The 18,150-nt window shown below is 44.0% G+C and overlaps 2 protein-coding genes across 8 annotated transcripts in view; both read left to right on the forward strand.

Annotated features, from left to right (window-relative positions):
• Positions 1-3,370, forward strand: part of znf423 (zinc finger protein 423) — a 196,736-nt gene extending 193,366 nt beyond the window's left edge. For all 7 annotated transcript variants that reach the window (XM_037540050.1, XM_037540052.1, XM_037540051.1 and 4 more), the window contains one exon: positions 3,033-3,370. In XM_037540050.1, coding sequence (XP_037395947.1) covers positions 3,033-3,062 — 30 coding nt within the window. In that variant the 3' untranslated portion in view covers positions 3,063-3,370. The remainder of the gene's footprint in view (positions 1-3,032) is intronic.
• A 5,655-nt stretch (positions 3,371-9,025) lies between these two features.
• Positions 9,026-18,150, forward strand: part of si:ch211-212o1.2 (uncharacterized protein LOC492735 homolog) — a 31,990-nt gene continuing 22,865 nt past the window's right edge. The window contains exon 1 of the mRNA XM_037540065.1: positions 9,026-9,529. Within this exon, the coding sequence (XP_037395962.1) occupies positions 9,370-9,529 (160 nt within the window). The 5' untranslated portion in view covers positions 9,026-9,369. The remainder of the gene's footprint in view (positions 9,530-18,150) is intronic.

The following is an 18,150-nucleotide window of genomic DNA, read 5'->3' on the forward strand; positions in this document are numbered from 1 at the left end:
CTTTAACAACACTCAGTAAGCATCTGGGAACTGAGGACACTAATTGTTGAAGCTATGTAGGTGGAATTCTTTCCCATTCCTGCTTGATGTACAGCTTCAGTTGCTCAGCAGTCCGGGGTCTCCGCTGTCGTATTTTGTGCTTCATAATGCGCCACACATTTTCAATGGGAGACCGGTCTGGACTGCAGGCAGGCCAGTCTAGTACCCGCACTCTTTTACTGTGAAGCCACGCTGTTGTAACACATGCAGAATGTGGCTTGGCGTCGTCTTGCTGAAATAAGCAGGACGTCCCTGAAAAAGACGCTGCTTGGATGGCAGCAGATGTTGCTCCAAAACCTGGATGTACCTTTCAGCATTAATGGTGCCTTCACAGATGTGCCATTTACCCCTGCCATGGGCACTAACACCTCCCCCCCCCCCACACCATCAGAGATGATGGCTTTTGAACTTTGTGCTGAAAACAATCCGGACAATCCTTTTCCTCTTTGGCCCAGAGGACACAACGTCCATGATTTCCAAAAACAGTTTGAAATGTGTTGTCAAATGTGCGTCAGACCACAGGACACTTTTCCTCTCTGCGTCAGTCCATCTCAGATGAGCTCGGCCCAGAGAAGCCGGCGGTGTTTCTAGGTGGTGTTGATATGTGGCTTCGCTTTGCATGGCAGAGTTTTAACCTGCACTTGTAGATGGAGCGACGAACTGAGTTCACTGACAGTGGTTTTCTAAAGTGTTCCTGAGCCCATGTGGGAATATCCCTTACAGAATGATGTCGGTTTTTAATGCAGTGCCGCCTGAGGGGTCGAAGGTCACGGGCATTCAATGTTGGTTTTCTGCCATGCCGCTTACTTTCAGAGATTTCTCCAGATTCTCTGAAACTTTTGATGATATTATGGACTGTAGATGATGAAATCCCTAAATTCCTTGCACATTGATAAACATTATTCTTAAACTGTTGGACTATTTGCTCACGCAGTTGTTCACAAAGTGGTGAACCTCGCCCCGTCCTTGCTTGTGAACGACTCAGCCTTTCAGGGATGCTCCCTTTATACCCAATCATGACACTCACCTGTTTCCAATTAACCTGTTCACCTGTGGTTTGAGCATTCCTCAACTTTCCCAGTCTTTTGTTGCCTCTGCCCCAACTTCTTTGGAACGTGTTGCAGGCATCAAATTCAAAATGAGTGAATATTTGCAAAAAACTACCAAGTTTATCCGTTTGAACAGTAAATATCTCGTCTTTGTAGTGTATTCAATTGAATATAGGCTGAAAAGGATTTGCAAATCATCATATTCTGTTTTTATTTATGTTTTACACAACGTCCCAACTTCATTGGAATTGGGGTTGTACATAAACAAACAAAGCTACATGTACATCCAACAGTTTACAAAAAGATAAGATTTGAGTTAAATAAAGCAGCAGTGCCCATTTGGTCACACTGGGCTGCTGCCGTTGTCCTGCTTGTTCAGAACCAGAACTGGACTACAGGACGTGTTTGCTTTTTGTCCGAGATGCTGCAGCTCTGCGTGTTTTGTCTCCCACTGCTCTTCAGTGAGTGAGTCCAGGCGCAGAGTTAGAGGCAAGGCTGACCTCTGCTGGCAGGGGGTGGAAGTGTAGGCAGTGATGCTCAGTGCTAAAAAGTGGTTTGCTCTCATAATGGGGTCAGTGGCTCCCAGAGAGTTGCGCCTCCTCACTGGAGAGCCCTCCTCCCCTCCTCCCGCGCTCGTCTCCTCTCCCTCCTGCATGGGAGGGGCTGGAGGAGAGGAGGAGTGCGAGGAAGACAAGAGGAGAAAGAGAGAAAGAAGGGAAGAAAGACGGGGCAGCCTGAAAGGCTCCATTGGCTCCTCGGGCTGAGGTTTTAAAAACCTAGTGGCTTGGCCCTCCTCTGGAACCATGAGGCCCTTTTGCCAGCAGTCATTTGCGGAAAAAAAAAAAAAAAACATGCACACTCAGATAAGAGCCAAAGAATAAGTATTTATCGACGGAAAACCCATGTTTAATCCCGCATGTTTTATTTTTTTTTTTTGCCTTTCATATTGGGGCACAAAAACACAGCCTATCTCTCTTCGAGAGATTAATCTTGGAAAGCAGCTTTGAGGGGGAAGAGAGGGGGATGATTGCCCGCTCTTCTCTGGGAATTGGGTTTATGGTCCGGGGAGAAGCGCACGGGAAAAAGCAGCCGGAGAGAAATCTCCCCGACACAATGCCCACCAAGCTCCTGCATATCTGCTCTTATTACAGCTTAACCCCTTCATGGTCACAGCAGCTGCCATTCTTCAAAGAGCCGTCCGGTCGGGCAAGTGGGAAATGTGAGCCGTTTCTGGCCTTTTTCTTCCAGGCTATTGTTCCACATAGGTCGTTTTAGAAGGTCTTGTGCATGTTAGGCTCACTATGGGTTGACCTTCTGTATGCGTCTTCGGTCTGAGCTATATAGCATGGATTAGAGGAATTACTGTGCATTTAGAACTCTTTGTGTCTCTTTCCTCAGTTTAACTTTCCACCAGAGGTGCGCATTCACATGTGATTATAAATTTATGTGTTGTGCTCAGGGCTCCATAAAATGTGGGGCTCATAAGGTATTGAGACAAAGCGTTAAAATATTCATAAATAAGTATCAAAATGGATTCACAACTCCTAGATCTGAATAAACAAATGATTGTTGCGGGCTGCCACGGATGAGAAGCAGTGCAGAGCAAATATTAGATAAATATAATATGACTGCTGTGTTTTTCCTGCCGTTCAGAGCCAGAGGAAGAAGAATGTTTGCATGTAAAGATACAGCGCATATGAATACACTAGTAATATAGAGGGGGAGGGTAATGAGCGAAAGAAAAGGAAAAGAAAAGAAAGAAAGGTAGGCATGTGGCTACAGAACAGGTACTCCCCTACGAAAGAGGGGGCGCTGGCCCTAAGATGGACAGACAGGGCTGGCGGGTGGCTGGAGAGAGAGAGATGGATGGAGGGAGGGGGGTGGAGGTGTGGGCACGTAGCTTATTATTTCTCTCCTCATGTGTTCTCCTGTCTTCCTGTGCAGAACCACACACTGAGCCAGCACGCGCAGTGAGAGCGGCCTCGGCGGGATGCCCCGTTCAGCCGGAACCCCGACCCACGCCCGGTGGGGGACGACCATTTCAACATCACAGCCAATCAAAGTGTCATTTGCTACTCACATGTAAAACTCTAACGATTCCGCCACCAGGCGCAGCTATTACGAACGGTGGGGAATGAATATTAATGGGATATGCTATTAAAAAAGAAAAGGAGAGGGGGGGAAAAAGGAGAGAAAAAGGTATTCTACGTGCAGTATTTTTTATTGTCCCTGCTTCCCGTTTGTGCGTTCCTTTTTTTTTTTTCTTCTTCTTCTTTTTTTTTGGAACAAAAGGAAAAAATGGAAAGGAAAAAAAAAAGAAACGCCCTTCTGTCTCTGATTTTAGTCTCTAGAAATGCTTCACTTACCTTGTCCTCTGTTGCTTCTTGTATAAAAAAAAAAAATTCATAGGTGCCATTTTTTTCCTTTAATGCATCCCCCCACCCCCCCCCTCCCCCCTTGGTTTTCGTACCTTTTCTTGCAGTAAATAGGTACTCGTGCCGTGTTGTGAATGCTTGCCAGTCGTAATATCTTTTTTTTCCTTTCTATTATTATTGTTATATATATTTTCTTTTTTCTAATTACATTGAAAAAGACAAAAAACATATAAATTGACAAAAATGTAATGGTTTTGATGGGATTTTGCAGTTCATGGGCCTTATGGTTGTTGTAAAAATGAATATCATCGATTTCAGTTCAACTGGATGATGTCTGCTTTTTAAATGTGAATTAACCAGATTGCAATAAAAACTAGTACAGTTGAAAATAAACAAATAAATGAATCATGAATAAAGGGAATATGTGTGTGTGTGTGCTGTGTCTTTCTCCAACCACAGACAGGAGCCTCTCTTCTCTTCTCTTCTCTTCTCTGAGCTCTCACTCCCTCCTCCTATGTCCAGTCAGTGACACCTGCTAGAGTAGCGAAGGCCAGTCCTGCACTACATGCACGCTAGATAGCCGCAGCACATTGGAGAGACAGCTGTTAATAGTGTAAATGTCTCAGTAATGAGATCTAATCTCCATTGTTGTCATTCTTTATTTACATAACTTGAAAACACTGCCCTTTCCATTGTTTGACGAGTTCATGATGAATGGACCAATAGGAGCGGTCAAACATTAAACAAAATCTTGTTGCGTTAACTTACATTAGAGAATTTTTTCCTCTGAAAAGTTACCAGTTGGTAAGTTTTGTGCGGACAGCAAGGAGAGTGGCGTATTGTTTGTTGTAAGGAAGCATGCATGTGTGAAATTGTCAGTTAATAAATGCTTTATTACAGCTAATGAACATTTAGTCATCTATGAAACAGATGCAAATTTGGTCTGATAAGCCTACAAACAGCAATTCAAGTGTAAAACTGCATAAACAACATCAAAATATGTCTACCATGACAGTACACTCATACTGATCTCAGGCTTTATATGTCAATATCTCAACATTAAAACAAATAGCAGTTTTACACATTCGGTACAGAGATTCAGTTTTGTTGCCAATTACCGCTTCATTTTTTTCTTTCCATTGCGTCAATGATGCTTTTAGTTTGATCCGTATTGTAAGTATTTTAGCAAAATGTTGTAACAATGATTATGATGATAATTAAGAAGAAAAAGGACTGCTAATAACCCATAGAGTGGGAAATGGCTAGAAAACGGGACAGGACAGGTTAGCAGAGCTTCTTTCTTACATTACTGACTAATTAAACTTGCATATACGTTTGTAAAATATACTTTAAAATATAGTTATGAATGCATTAATTGAGATATTAGTAAGCTAAATACATATAAGAATCATTTATAGGGTATATGTTTCCTAGTGGGAGGAGTCTGACCCAAACACCACAAAATCTGTGAAAATTAAAATGACTTTTTTTCTTCAGATCAATTTATAAGAACTTTTGTTTTCTTTAAAGTACCACTGGGACAGGCTCCAGCACCCCCCCCAAACCCCCCACCCCCACGACCCTGAGGGAGAAGCAGCTTAGAAAATGTGTGTGTGTGTGCGTGTGTGTGTGTGTGTGTGTGATTTCTTTAAAGTTGAAAGATAAGGAGCATTATTTTAGCCACGCCCCTGCATTTTAGAGCAGTAAGTGAGGCTGCATCCCTGTCCCTCATGGCCATGGCGAGCAGTTAGATCCCGTTAGTAAGTAAACTTCTTTGTGTTTTAATGAAAATAATTTTATGTGTGTACACCTGCTCAAAGCTGTGTTTGCTGGTGGTGCGCTAGTGTTTTTGAGTGTCACCACCGTCACCACTAAAACAGTCACCGCTGAAATGTTCGGTAAAGTTTCAGTAGTGTTTGATTGTTTTAGGAATGACAGAATGGAATGTTCAATTATTTATTTTAATAAAATAAACAAATGTATCACTTTAGTGACTTTAGGCTACAGTTTAAGTTAGTTATCAGTCTGAAATGTTTTTTTAACTCTGACTTTGAACCCATTTGGCAGAACGATCCATATTACAGCTCTTTTGCAACTCAACTATGTACTTTTGGACAACCATCCCACAACCTTGTATAATTTTAAAAAGTGGCATGATTTTTGACTAATAGACCATAGGAATAAAGACAGTGGACAAGCACTGGACAGAGCTAAAAGACTGCTAATTAATCTTCAATACTTTTATGTGGGCCAGCATATTATATCTACTTTTACAGTGCTCAAAACTTAATGAGCTACAGTTAGCAAACACTCAGTTCACTCAAAGAGGGAATAAACCGCATGGTCAGTGCTCATTTTCTTACATTCCTTACAATTAATTAACACTCTATTTTTATGTGGCCTTAGTCGTGTATTACAGCACAGTTTGAAAATGAGTTAATATAATGTAGCTGATCTACTTAAGAGAGGGAAATGTCTATTTAAAGCTGCGGCTCCTATTTTGCCATTGCACAGAATTTCTGCTTTAATTGCATCCATGTGTTTAAGCAGCTGGTTCAGCCACTGAGCCTCATAACTTCTGCTGGACAGAAGGTCGGTACCATTCCCAGAAATCAGCCATCGGAACGCATCGATACACCACGGCACCCAGGGGGCATGAACTGGAGTGCTTGGGAGAGGGGTTTCAGCTCACCATATGATTTACTTTAACTATAGGCCTCGACTAGAAAGCACACAGAAAGACAACATTCTGAAAATATAAGCCGTAATGTGGGCTTGGCCTATTTACGCTTTTATATTCTCTCAAACAGGCTGTGGGTTGTGTCTGTGGTTTCTACAGAATACACTTACCACTAAATTATTAAAGGGCTCATATCTTGGAAACCCAAAACCTGTCTGTTTATTTAAATAAAAGAGTATTTATTAGACATGCTGTCCCTTAGTACTTATACAGTGCCTTGAAAAAGTGTTCACACCCTTTGAACCTTTCCAAGTTTTTTCACGTTACACCCACAAACCTAAACGTATTTTATTGGAATTGTATGTAATAGACCAACACAAAGTAGCAAGTAATTGTGAAGTGAAAAGAAAATTTTAGTTTTCAAAATATTTTAATGAATAAAATTTGAAAAGTGTGGTGTGCATTTGTCTTCAGCCCCCTGTACTCTGATAACCCTAAATAAAATCCAGTGTGACCAACTGCCTTCAGAAGCCACCTAAATAGTAAATAGAGTCCACCTGTGTGTAATTTATTCTCAGAATAACTAGAGATGTTCTGTGAAGGCCTCAGAGATTTGTTAGAGAGCATTAGTGATCAAACAACACCATGAAAACCAAGGAACACACCAGACAGGTCAGAGATAAAGTTAGGGAGGAGTATAATCAGGGTTAGGTTGTAAAAAAATACACCAAGCTATGAACATCTCATGGAAAACTGTTCAATCCATCATGGAAGGAGTATGGCACAACTGCAAACCTACCAAAATATGACCATCCACCTAAACTGACAGCCCAGGCAAGGAGACCACTAATTAGAAAAGCCGCCAAGAGGCCCATGGTCACTCTGAAGGAGCTGCGGAGAGCCACAGCTCAGGACAACTATTAGTGGTGAACTCCAAAAATCTGGCCTTTATGGAAGAGTGGCTAGAAGAAAGCCATTTTTGAAAGCAAGCCTAAGAAGTCCTGTTTGCAGTTTGCCCCAAGCCATGGGACATGGGACATGGGACAAGGTGCTCTGATCAGATGAGACCAAAGTTGAACATTTTTGGCCTAAATGCAAAACGCTATGTGTGGTGGAAAACTAGCACCGCACATCACCCTGACACACCATCCCCACTGTGAAACATGGTGGTGGAAGCATCATGCTGTGGGGATGCTTCTCTTCATCAGGGAAGCAGAGTTGATGGGAAGATGGACGGAGCTAAATATAGGGCAATGCTGGAGGAAAACCTGTTAGAGGCTGCAAAAGACTTGAGACTGGGATGGAGGTTTATCTACCAGCAGGACATCGACCCTAAACATACAGCCAGATCTGCAATGGAATGGTTTAGATCAAAGCATTTTCGTCCAGACCTAAATCCCACTGAGAATCTGTGGCAAGACTTGAAAACTGCTGTTCACTGTATTCCAATCTGACTGAGTTTGAGCCATATTGCCAAGAAGATTGGGCAAAAATGTCAGCCTCTGAATGTGCAAAGCTGGTAGAGACAAAGCCAAAAGACTTGCAGCTGTAGTCACAGTGAAAAGTGGTCCTAAAAAGTATTGACCTGGGGGGGGGGGGTTTGGGGCTGAACACAAATGCACGCACCACTGTGCAGATTTTTATTTGTGAAATATTTTGAAAACCATGTATAATTTTCTTTTCACTTCACAATTACTTGCTACTTTGTGTTGGTCTAACACATAAAAAGGTGTATGAATACTTTTTCAGGGCGCTGTATAAACTCAGAAGACACCTGTGGGTTCACTAGTGGTTCTTATCGCTGGTTCCTATCACCCCTGCTGTAAAGAAAATCTGCACAGGTCAGTTTCTCTACATATTAACACCAAATCACTCTAAATGACTTTGTTTATATATTAACCACTGAATTATGGAGAAATTCTCAAACATCAGCAGAATTCTCCTTTAACTGATGGATTTCCCTCAGATGTACATGCAGGTATCACTTGGGTCAGTCTCTGTGACTGAAGCTCCTGCCATCTCGATATAGAATTGAGGTCTTCTGGCTACTGACTGCTTAACTGTATCATGCAGTAGCCCAGCCAGGGGGCATCTGCACTTTCTCAACTCATTTATTCATTTCCTTTCATTTGTTATCTGGTTGTATGTAAAGTCTTACGTAGTCAAGAATACTGTTTAAAACGATGTGTATTTTGTCAGTAGATGCACTACATATTAAATACACATAAACACAAGCACAGTACATTTGATAGAATTATTTTTAGCATAGAACTAAATAGAACCATTGCTTTTACTAAAGGACCCTTAAAGCACCATCTTTTTTGAGACCACAGGTTGACCCTGCACTCTGTGATTTAACCTTTTCTCAAACTCTTTTCTCTCCGTTTCTCTGCATGATGAACGCAAATTCAGAAGATAATGGTCCATTTTACCACAACTGCTCGAAGACTGGTAATGAAATAACGCTCTGTATTTTATTGGTATTAATTATGCCGCGAAATATTTTAACATCGCACCTATCATTAATGCGTGATATTAACAAGCGAGTGGCTTTTCTCGACGAAAATCCGCGTTGTTTTCGTTCAGGCTGCAGCTTTTCGCTTCTCGTTCAGACATCACCCCTAACTATGACCACGCGAGCGCCAGAAACCCAAGGGCTCCCCTATATCTTACAGAAAAAGAAAACACGTCGAGGCTCGTACTAAACGACAGTCTACAAAATCATCGCAGAATACAGTACATCAGAATGTTCGGTTTTTCAGCTTTTAGGTGTAAGTTTAAAAAAATTCCCGATATAATGAACCACGGTGTTTTTTTTTCCCCGCCGTGACAAAAGCAGAGAGTTTTAAGACCCTCCCTAGGCGCAAAAGTCACCAGACAGGCAAGGAGAGAAAAACTTTCCCTAAAATATTATTAAATTTGCTCTTTGTGGTGTGATTTTAATAACCGACGCGAAAGTATTTAATCGCTCCCGGTTTCTTTTTGAGTGAAATTCAGACAAGACGGGGTTAGAAGGCGCGGAGGCGCTTGTTTGGCCGTGCTGTTTTAGTTCCGGGTGCGAGTGGCTGGGTTTGCTGAGCTGGTCACCCTTAGAGAGCACCGAGAGCACCGAGAGCGGAGGAGTGGCCCTCTAACCCTCTAACCCAGACGCTCAGCCGCTCCCTCAGCTCCTCTCACACAGGGACGCGCTTTCATGCACTGCAGTTGAAAGGAAGGGCTGGTGAGAATGGCGGCGGCGTTGCTGTCGGAGTCGGAGATCAGGCAGCGCTCCATGGCTGAGGAGGATCCGAACGGGAACGAACACGGAGCGGCCGCCCGCAGCAGCGCGCCTCGATGGGGACCGCAGCACGCCGGGGCCCGCCAGCTGGCCAAACTCTACTCTCCGGGTAAGAGGGTGGTTTCGAGGGGGGCCAAGCACAAGTAACGCTAGCCGTGTCACCGGTGTGTCGTGTAGCATGCAGCGTGTTGCTAAAGCTAAACCGCCGATGTGCAGAGGAGGGTAAGGCCACGGTGGAGTAGCCGTGCAGGTACCGTCACGGTACAACAGGTGATTTCATCTACTCTGAACGCTGCTGTTACATTTGTAAGGAGTAATAAGTTTCTGTTTACACATGTAATGCCGCTTTCTGTCGTGCGCCTTAGTAAATTAACTACTTTAGAAAATAGTTCACAGAAATTTTTTTAAAAAAAATTACAGTTTCACCAAGTGACTTTTCACCAAATCTCTTGTCCATGACATGTTGGTGTTAGAAGACTGAAGTATAGAATAGAATAGAATAGAATGCCTTTATTGTCACTATACACAGTACAATGAGATTAAGAGCAACTCCATCTCAGTGCAAACACACAATGTAAACAAATGACACGGAATAGAATGGGGAGGGGTTGTGCACAGTTCTATGCGTTTGTATATATATGTATATGAAATAAATATAAATATAGAAACAAAATAAAAAAACTTTTTTACAAGATATAAATATGGAGATATTTACAGCTGTATTGTATGTACACTAAATATTGCACATTGCTAAGTATTGCACATATTCCAGTATAATGTACATACATGTACAGTATGATTGCACATTTCCGTATGCAGAGTATTGCACAGTAGCTGGTAATGGAGTCTGGGAATAGACTGGTATGTAGGTGGTGATGGAAGTCTGGGGATAGACTATCAGTGCATCTGTGAGTTGAGAAGTGTTATTGCTTTTGGGAAAAAACTGTACTTAAGTCTGTTTGTCCTTGATCTGATGCATCTGTACCGCCTTCCTGAGGGCAACAGGTCAAACAGTACAGATCCGGGGTGCGAGCTGTCCATTGTGATGCGTTTCGCTCTGCTGACGCAGCGGGAGGTGTAGATGTCCATCAGGGATGGGAGAGGGCAGCCAATAATCTTCTGTGCTGTCTTTACTACCCTCTGAAGCCTCTCCCTGTCTGCCATGGTGCAGCTGCCGTACCACACTGTGATACAGTATGTCAGCAGGCTCTCGACGGAAGAGCGGTAGAAGGTCAGCAGCAGGTTGGAATCCAGGTTGTGCTTCCTGAGGACTCTCAGGAAGTGTAGTCGCTGCTGAGCCTTCTTGATGACGGCTGTGATGTTGTCTGTCCAGGTGATGTTGGTAGAGATTTGGACTCCAAGGAACCGGAAGGTGCAGACCCTCTCCACACACTCGCCGTTGATGGACAGGGGGTCTGGGTCGGTGCTGTGCTTCCTGAAGTCAACGATGATCTCTTTTGTTTTCTTGGTGTTCAGAGCCAGGTTATTCTCTGAACACCAAGCTGCCAACTTCAGGACCTCCTTCCTGTAGGCTGTCTCGTCTCCTTCTGAGATGAGTCCGACCACTGTGGTATCGTCAGCAAACTTGACGATGAGGTTGCTGTCACAGGCCGGACTGCAGTCTGTAATAAGTAATAAGTCTGTCAAATATCTGTACCAGAGGTCACCGACCCTCTTCCCGGAGATCAGCTTTCCTGCAGATTTGATTTCCAACCTGTGTTTTTACCCAACACTAATGCACTTGGTCCAGCCAGTTAAGCTGCTCTGAAGAAATTATTTACCTGGGGTGGGTGTGGTCAGTTGTGGTTGGAACTAGACTCTGCACGAAGGTAGCTCTCCAGGACCAGGTCTCTTGACCACTGACCTACACTGTGACCACCTTAGCTTTGGAGCTCCAGTTGCGGATCTGTTGAAACCCAGCATGTCTTGGCCAGTGTGCTACATTTAGGATGAGGGCAAAGTGGGGTGAATTGTGTTAGTGTGGTTGGGAGAGCAGTGTTAGTGTTTAGTGCCTTGAGAATGTCTGAGAGGCTTATAGACAACCAGTAAGCTTATAGATGGCCTGATAACAGCTCAGGAAGTCGACGTATAAAGACCTTTTGGCAGAGATGTGACGCTCCTGTGCCAGTTCATGGTAGCACTTGCCAGGCTCTTAAAATGACTCAGGAGCAGCGTCTGTAAATTGACACTCAATGCCACTCGCATGCTAGACACATGATTGCATTCGGCAGGCTAAGTGCTCTCCCTTTTTGTTAACACAGGTCCACTGGCAGGTCGACTGATGGGGAGGGGGACAAAAAGCAAAATAACTTGATGCACGTTTCAGATTTGACTTTACTCCACTTTTGGCTTAATGGAAAGCACTTTGCTCCATCTCTGCATGCCATGGACAGGGGATCAGTGATGGTGCGTAAAGTGCCCCCCAATTCAAGCTTGGCTTTAGGAGGGAAAGAGGCTTTCACTTTTGGTGCTGCTAGGCCTGGAATCTGTCTTATTATGGCCGGGGGAATGGATGCTGTCGCCGCAATTAAAAACAGATCTGTTTAATTCAGAATGCTATTAGGAGTGATAATGATCAGTTCATTTCAAGGCTGTTTGTCCATGCCCTGCTGGTGCGCCCAGTGCGTTAGGCTTGTGCTGCCACTGGTCGGCCTTGTTAATTACTCGGGGAGGGTTGTAGTGGAGGCTAGAAGCGGTGAGTTTTTCAGGGTTAATAAGTTAATGTGGTAATGCATCTCCCTGTTGATGTGAGGGGATTGGGGTTGGGATTTTTGGATGAGTTGCCCACCAGCTGTGAGGTGGATGTTTGAAAAGCTTATCTGTGGGAATCTCAAAGAAAGTGTGTGGGGGCTGTCTCTATGCTGTCAACATGCCATGCACAACCACATTTGCCTTATTTTTTTTATTTAAGGAAAAATCATTTGGTTGACCAACAATTTCTCCCAGCTATAGAGTTAATGGGGTTAATTGCATGTTCAAGCTTTCAGAATAAGGCTTCAGATTTCATGTAGCCTCCATTTCATTTGGTGCTTTCCTTCTATGACTCTTCCATATAAAATATCAGGGTGTTGTGCTACTTTAGCACTGGGAATTGAACCGATATGGTCTGGTTCCTCTAGAGCTCAGTAGCTTAAAGGGCTGGAATATAGGCTACCAAACTTGAGTAAGTGTAGAGACCTGGTCCATATGGAAGGTGAAGTTGAGCGCTGGTCTAAACCACTGGACGTAATGTCAGTGCTGTTTAATGCAGGTGCTCCAGAGGCTCAGCCAGGCTGGTCTTGAAGGTGGTGCGCCCGAGTTACAGAGAGCGGGATTGGCGTTAGAACGCATTGAGGCTCAGGGGCGAGACGGGATTGATGAGGCTTTGGTCTGCTCAATGGCGTCTCCGGCTCATTACTGCTACCCCAGGACAGTGGAACAGCTGGACACCGCTCCCCGCCATATGTCTGCGTGTCATGCACCACTGACTGCTCTTTGCGCTTCTTTATCCCACTTTACAGATTGGCCTCGAAGTAAACAGGATTCTGTCGACTACTTTCCGCTTTCCCGACTTCCCTCCCACCAGCCGGCGTCAGCATGCTCTGGTTGCTGGGCACCTAGTGCATGTGTATCTGTCAGTGCGTGCTTGTGAAGGAGAAGGAGATGTCATTCTTGTGTTACACCGGAAGATCGGATTACCATGCTCTGCTGCTGCTTGTAATTGTGACCTTTCACATTTGCTCCGTGTTCATGTCAGGTTGACACTGCTGCTTCGTGAATTGCTCACAGGGTTCACAGCCCTGCTCCCGGAGCGCCTGTAACATAACCGCACCCCACTTTCTAATACACTCGCTTCAATTTAGGATTTCTCAGACAGCCCAAAAGTCAAGCTTGTTTAATAGGCAAAGAAGGAAAGGTCATTACTATTGGACAGTTGAGCTCAGATTGGTGTCAGATTGCATTAAAATAAATACAAAAGTTTACGGTAACTTAGTGAAAATCAATGCATTTGACTTTCTACTGCGAAGCATTTTCTTCTGAGCTGCCGTAACATTGTCCTTTTTTCCCCACACAAAGTTGGTGGACGACAACTCAAATATTACTTCAGTGCCGTTGAATTTCACTGCGTCAAAAAGCATGTTATTGCTGAGTTGCAAGGTTTCCGCAGTAAGTATTTATATGGACTGTCATACAACTGTTGGTATAAACAAACTTAAAAAGGTTAATAAAAACTTCATAATGCCATGCTTTATTTTATGTTCTACATCCATGCTATCCCTAAGATGATCCCGCTGTTCCGGAGTAGGAGAGTCAGGTGGTGGGGGGGAATCGGTGCCGTGACTTGCTATTTGCATTTATATGTGTGATGGCCATTTCTCCAGGTTTTAGGACATCTCCCTTTTCATGATTTGTCAAAAATAAGATACTACTCATCATGTCATGCTGCCGTGTACATAGGCCGCACCCTTTCCCCTCATTCACTGAGAAGTCAAATGATGTGCTGCGTAACTTTGTTACTCAAGATACTCTATGCAAGTTACACAGTGGAGCATGACTAGTTGTGAGCAGCATGATCAGCGTGATCCTTTATTTTTTCAATAAGAACAATTTTTGACAGAGTAAACCTGGAATGTTTTTATTGAACGGACCTGAATAATATCTATGTAGGTGTATGTCAGTTTTGCTTTCTGGTACTGAATTCTGCTTCACATCTTAATTTCTACACGGCTGAAATTCGCCTATTATTCTGCAGCTTTTTTCCCTCGTTTTTTTTAATCCACTTAGCCATTCAGGTACCTGAACTGAACTAAATGATGCTGCATCATTTAAGGCGGAACATGCATTTATAAGATTAAGGTTAAGTGACCCTTATTAGTCCCACAACGGGGAAATTTCACCTCCGCATTTAACCCATCCGTGAAGTGAAACACCACATACACACTAGAGAGCACCACACACTAGGGGGCAGTGAGCACACTTGCCCAGAGCGGTTGGCATCCCAATCCGCAGCGCCCAGGGAGCAGTTGGGGGTTAGGTGTCTTGCTCAAGGACACCTCAGTCATGTGCTGTCGGCTCTGGGGATCGAACCGGCGACCTTCTGGTCATGAGGCTGGATCCCTAACCTCCAGCCCATGACTGCCCCCAAATATGAAGCCAAGCTTAGCAATGTTGAGTTTTCCCATTCATTTGTCTCAGGTGTATGTCCCGTATACTCATGCTGCCGACCATCAGACACTGCTGGAATTGAGAGAATTTTACTTGTTCATACTTCAGTACCAGCTGGTCTGTGGCTTGTTGTGGGCACAAGGGCACAGAGGCTGCGACAAGGGGAAACACGGCAGTTGGTCTAGTGTCCATGTTAGGCTAAGACTAATCCCAAAAGACTGGCTATTGCTTTATATCTGCTCCTTTGGAAACAAAGGGGACTACTGCAGATGTAACAGACTAGATAACGGGAGTCGAGAAAGAGTGTGTTTTCGTTTTCATTTGAAATGTGAACGTCTCTGAATCGCTATTCAGCTAAACAGGCTCATGCTAAATCTGTTTTGCATTGATTTGAATGTTGCGTTATCTGTGCTTGTCTGTATAATGGTTGTAATGGTTATGTCTTGAGGAAGAATTTCAACCAGTGTACTGCCTGAACTCGTATACTGCCTACAACTAAGTATGACTTGTGAAATACCCCTCTATTTTTTCAGTGTTTCCCCAGGATCAGGGTTGGGAACCACTGGTCTAGAGCCAGGCTTGCTGTGCAGGCTTGCTGTGCATTTAGCACTGACAGACACACTGACCCACTACTGCACGTGGTGCTTCCGCTTATCAGTAGTTTAAACACTGCATTGTTTATTTATGGTGTCTATCTTCCGAGATAAGCCAACAAAATGTCAACAAACCGCTCAAGAAAGCGCGCCCTTCTCTGCGTCAGTCTCAACCCTCATATGACTATCCTTGAAAAAACACTTCCCTTTATTCACGCCGTTTTGCATGACCTTTGTTGTGAATGGGTCGCTGGTTCTCTTTTTCAAGCTACAGATGGCTGTAGATATGTGGTGGTGTTGCCTGATGCAAGAAGGAGAGACTTGGTGCCCAGTGACTTTACTGACTTTGAACTTGCATTGTGCAGTCATAGTACTGGTGCCAGGCTTGCAGATGGAAATGTACTGAAGCGAATCAGGCTAAGTGGCCTGAGGCCAAGATCACGGTGTCCAGCAGTGGCCTCGTGGTCTTAGGTTCAGCCACCTGTCAGTCTCTCAGATCGAATCTACTGTTCTGAAACCAGTCCTTATTCCATCCATTCAGCTGCAGACAACGGCTGTAACTCCTGGAGCTTCCTCTAGCAGGGTCCTAAACCTGTTATCATACTAGTTTCACTTTCACTGTGAACAAGAGAGCAAGGGTTTACTTTCATGATGCTGTGCAGAAGCTGATTTCCCCACACCAAGTATGAGAATAGTGTCAAGAGTGTGATGCAGAGTCACACATGAGTCACACAGCAGTCAAGGCTACTGAGTAGATCGTGACACCAGGCACGTCAGCCTGGCCCTGACCTCAGCCTGACCATGAGTGTACTACTATCTGGCTGTAATTCAGGGACTGGCAGAGAAACTTTTTAGTTCAGTTTAATGATTTAAAAAGTATATGCATCTCCATTTTTTGACTTTTTTTCAACTTCAGTCCGTCATATTGTGTAAGAATGTCATGATATGTATATGTACCACTGCAGAGCGGGTGTTCTTTTGGTGTGGGCTCATTCTCAGCTCTGCAGTGACACTTATGTAGTGGTGGAATGTTAGTGTGTGTTGTGCTGATGTGAGTGGATCAGGAAGCAGTTTCTCTGCCTTGGCTCAAGAACAAGGTCAGGCAGATGGCATCGCATGTTATCAGGTATTGCTTCATATGTAAGGGCTGCTTAATGCCTTTTGACCAGAATGCTGATTTTTCAAATTGAACGTTGGGGTTTTCAAAACCTTAGTAATGCACAGCTGTTATTTGGGCAGGTTGCTGGCTAACTCTGTTCCAGTAAAGTGCTGTAAGTAGATAAAGTATGTGCTGTTTCACTGTGAGCTCAACGCTGCCCCCTGTCAGCACCAGAGTGATCTCCCCACCTCCTTCTGTTCTGCGCATGTGATCCAGCCTCAGCCAAGGCTGCCTGAGCTGCTGAATTATTTAGGCCTCCTCTTTCTCGCCAGACCTGTGCTACGTTGACCCCACCATGCGCCAAACGCGTTCCCTGCCTCTGGACTCCTGACCCCATGGTCAGAAGGTCACAGGTTCAGGACCCGGCTGAGCATTTAGCTGGCCTCCACACACCTGAGCTGGTCGGCTGACTTGGGTGACCTGGTCCACCACAGAGTCATTTAGAGCCAGCACCGTACACCGCCTGTCAAAAGTAAGAGGACACCTAGCTTTTCAAAGTGTTTTTAACACGTGGGCATGTGTTCAGTAGCTTAAGTCTTGAGCCGTAAGTGTATTATTCATTTACCTTCTATCTAGACATATTTTTCAGGGACTACTAAGGGTTTAACTTTTTCACTACAGAACATAAAACCTTCGTTAAATTGAAAACTGTATTGCTGATACGCCTTTGAGGGTCTCTCTCTCTCTCTCTCTCGTCTGACGGGGTTGCAATATTTGAGACAAATTTTTGTTAGAAGGCTGATGGTGACTGTATATGTCCAGACTTTATTCCTCACAACTAGAATATCCAAAATAATGTTCGAATGAATAAATATTCAGTAATAAAGTAACTAATAATAAAGGTTTAGTTAATAATAAGCCTTATCATGCAACAAGCCTGGGAATGCAAGGAGTTATGGGTAGGTAACTGGACTGTCTGTGCCGTGGGTCGCTGCAGCACTGCACTCCAATCCATTGCGTAAATGGCCTCTATACTATGTACAGTAGCCTTGTGTTGCTAGGTGCCTTTGCTACACCATTGTGTCCAGGCTGAACTGCTCAGCAGCAGCGTAAACAAAAGCTAAGCAGCTTCTCAAGGGGCAAAGAGGCAGAGAGGGGGCTAACCAGAGGAGGAGGAAAAGAGCCAGGCTACCTGCTCTTGCTCGTGCTGTGTTCCTCAATTATACACACACCAGGGAGGCTAAATGCATTAAGACCACAGCTCTACACACATTACTCACATAGCCGTTCACTCCAACATACAAGAGTCTAATGCTTCAGGATACCAGTCACACATACTTAAGACAAATTTACTGAATTCCACTACACACAAATTCACATGTGTAGTCATACACACAGAGGCAAGCCAGAGCAGCTAAACTCCATTAGGGCTGAAACCACAAGGCCTGTTATTAATATTTGATGTAGCTCTCCATCAGCTTTCTCAGGGACTTCAGGTGACTTTGTGGCAGTGGGGATGGGGACTGTAGGAAACCTGTATAGTTATTATCTGAATTCCATTTCTGAACGATTTGCTGCCTGTATGTTCTTCAATCAGCTCTGTGTTTAGTACCGACTTCTCGGTGAAGTAGCTCCGCTCTTCATTTTAATCGCAGTCTCCTCACCTCTACTTAGATATGAAGTCAAATTAGACGGACATAAACTGTGACTTTTGAACAGACAACACTCCAGATTTAAATGCAGCCAAGTCATAAAAGGATGATTGAGAGAAGTTCAGTCATGATTGAGCCAAGAGTTTTCAGTGACCTTGAGCGCTGTTCACATCGGGGGTATTAATAGAGCAGTAGGTATGTGTTGGAAGACTGAAAGGTACGGGAATATCTCATCAGTGGC

Source organism: Pygocentrus nattereri, chromosome 7 (genome assembly GCF_015220715.1).
Source record: "Pygocentrus nattereri isolate fPygNat1 chromosome 7, fPygNat1.pri, whole genome shotgun sequence".
NCBI classification, from domain to species: Eukaryota; Metazoa; Chordata; class Actinopteri; order Characiformes; family Serrasalmidae; genus Pygocentrus; species Pygocentrus nattereri.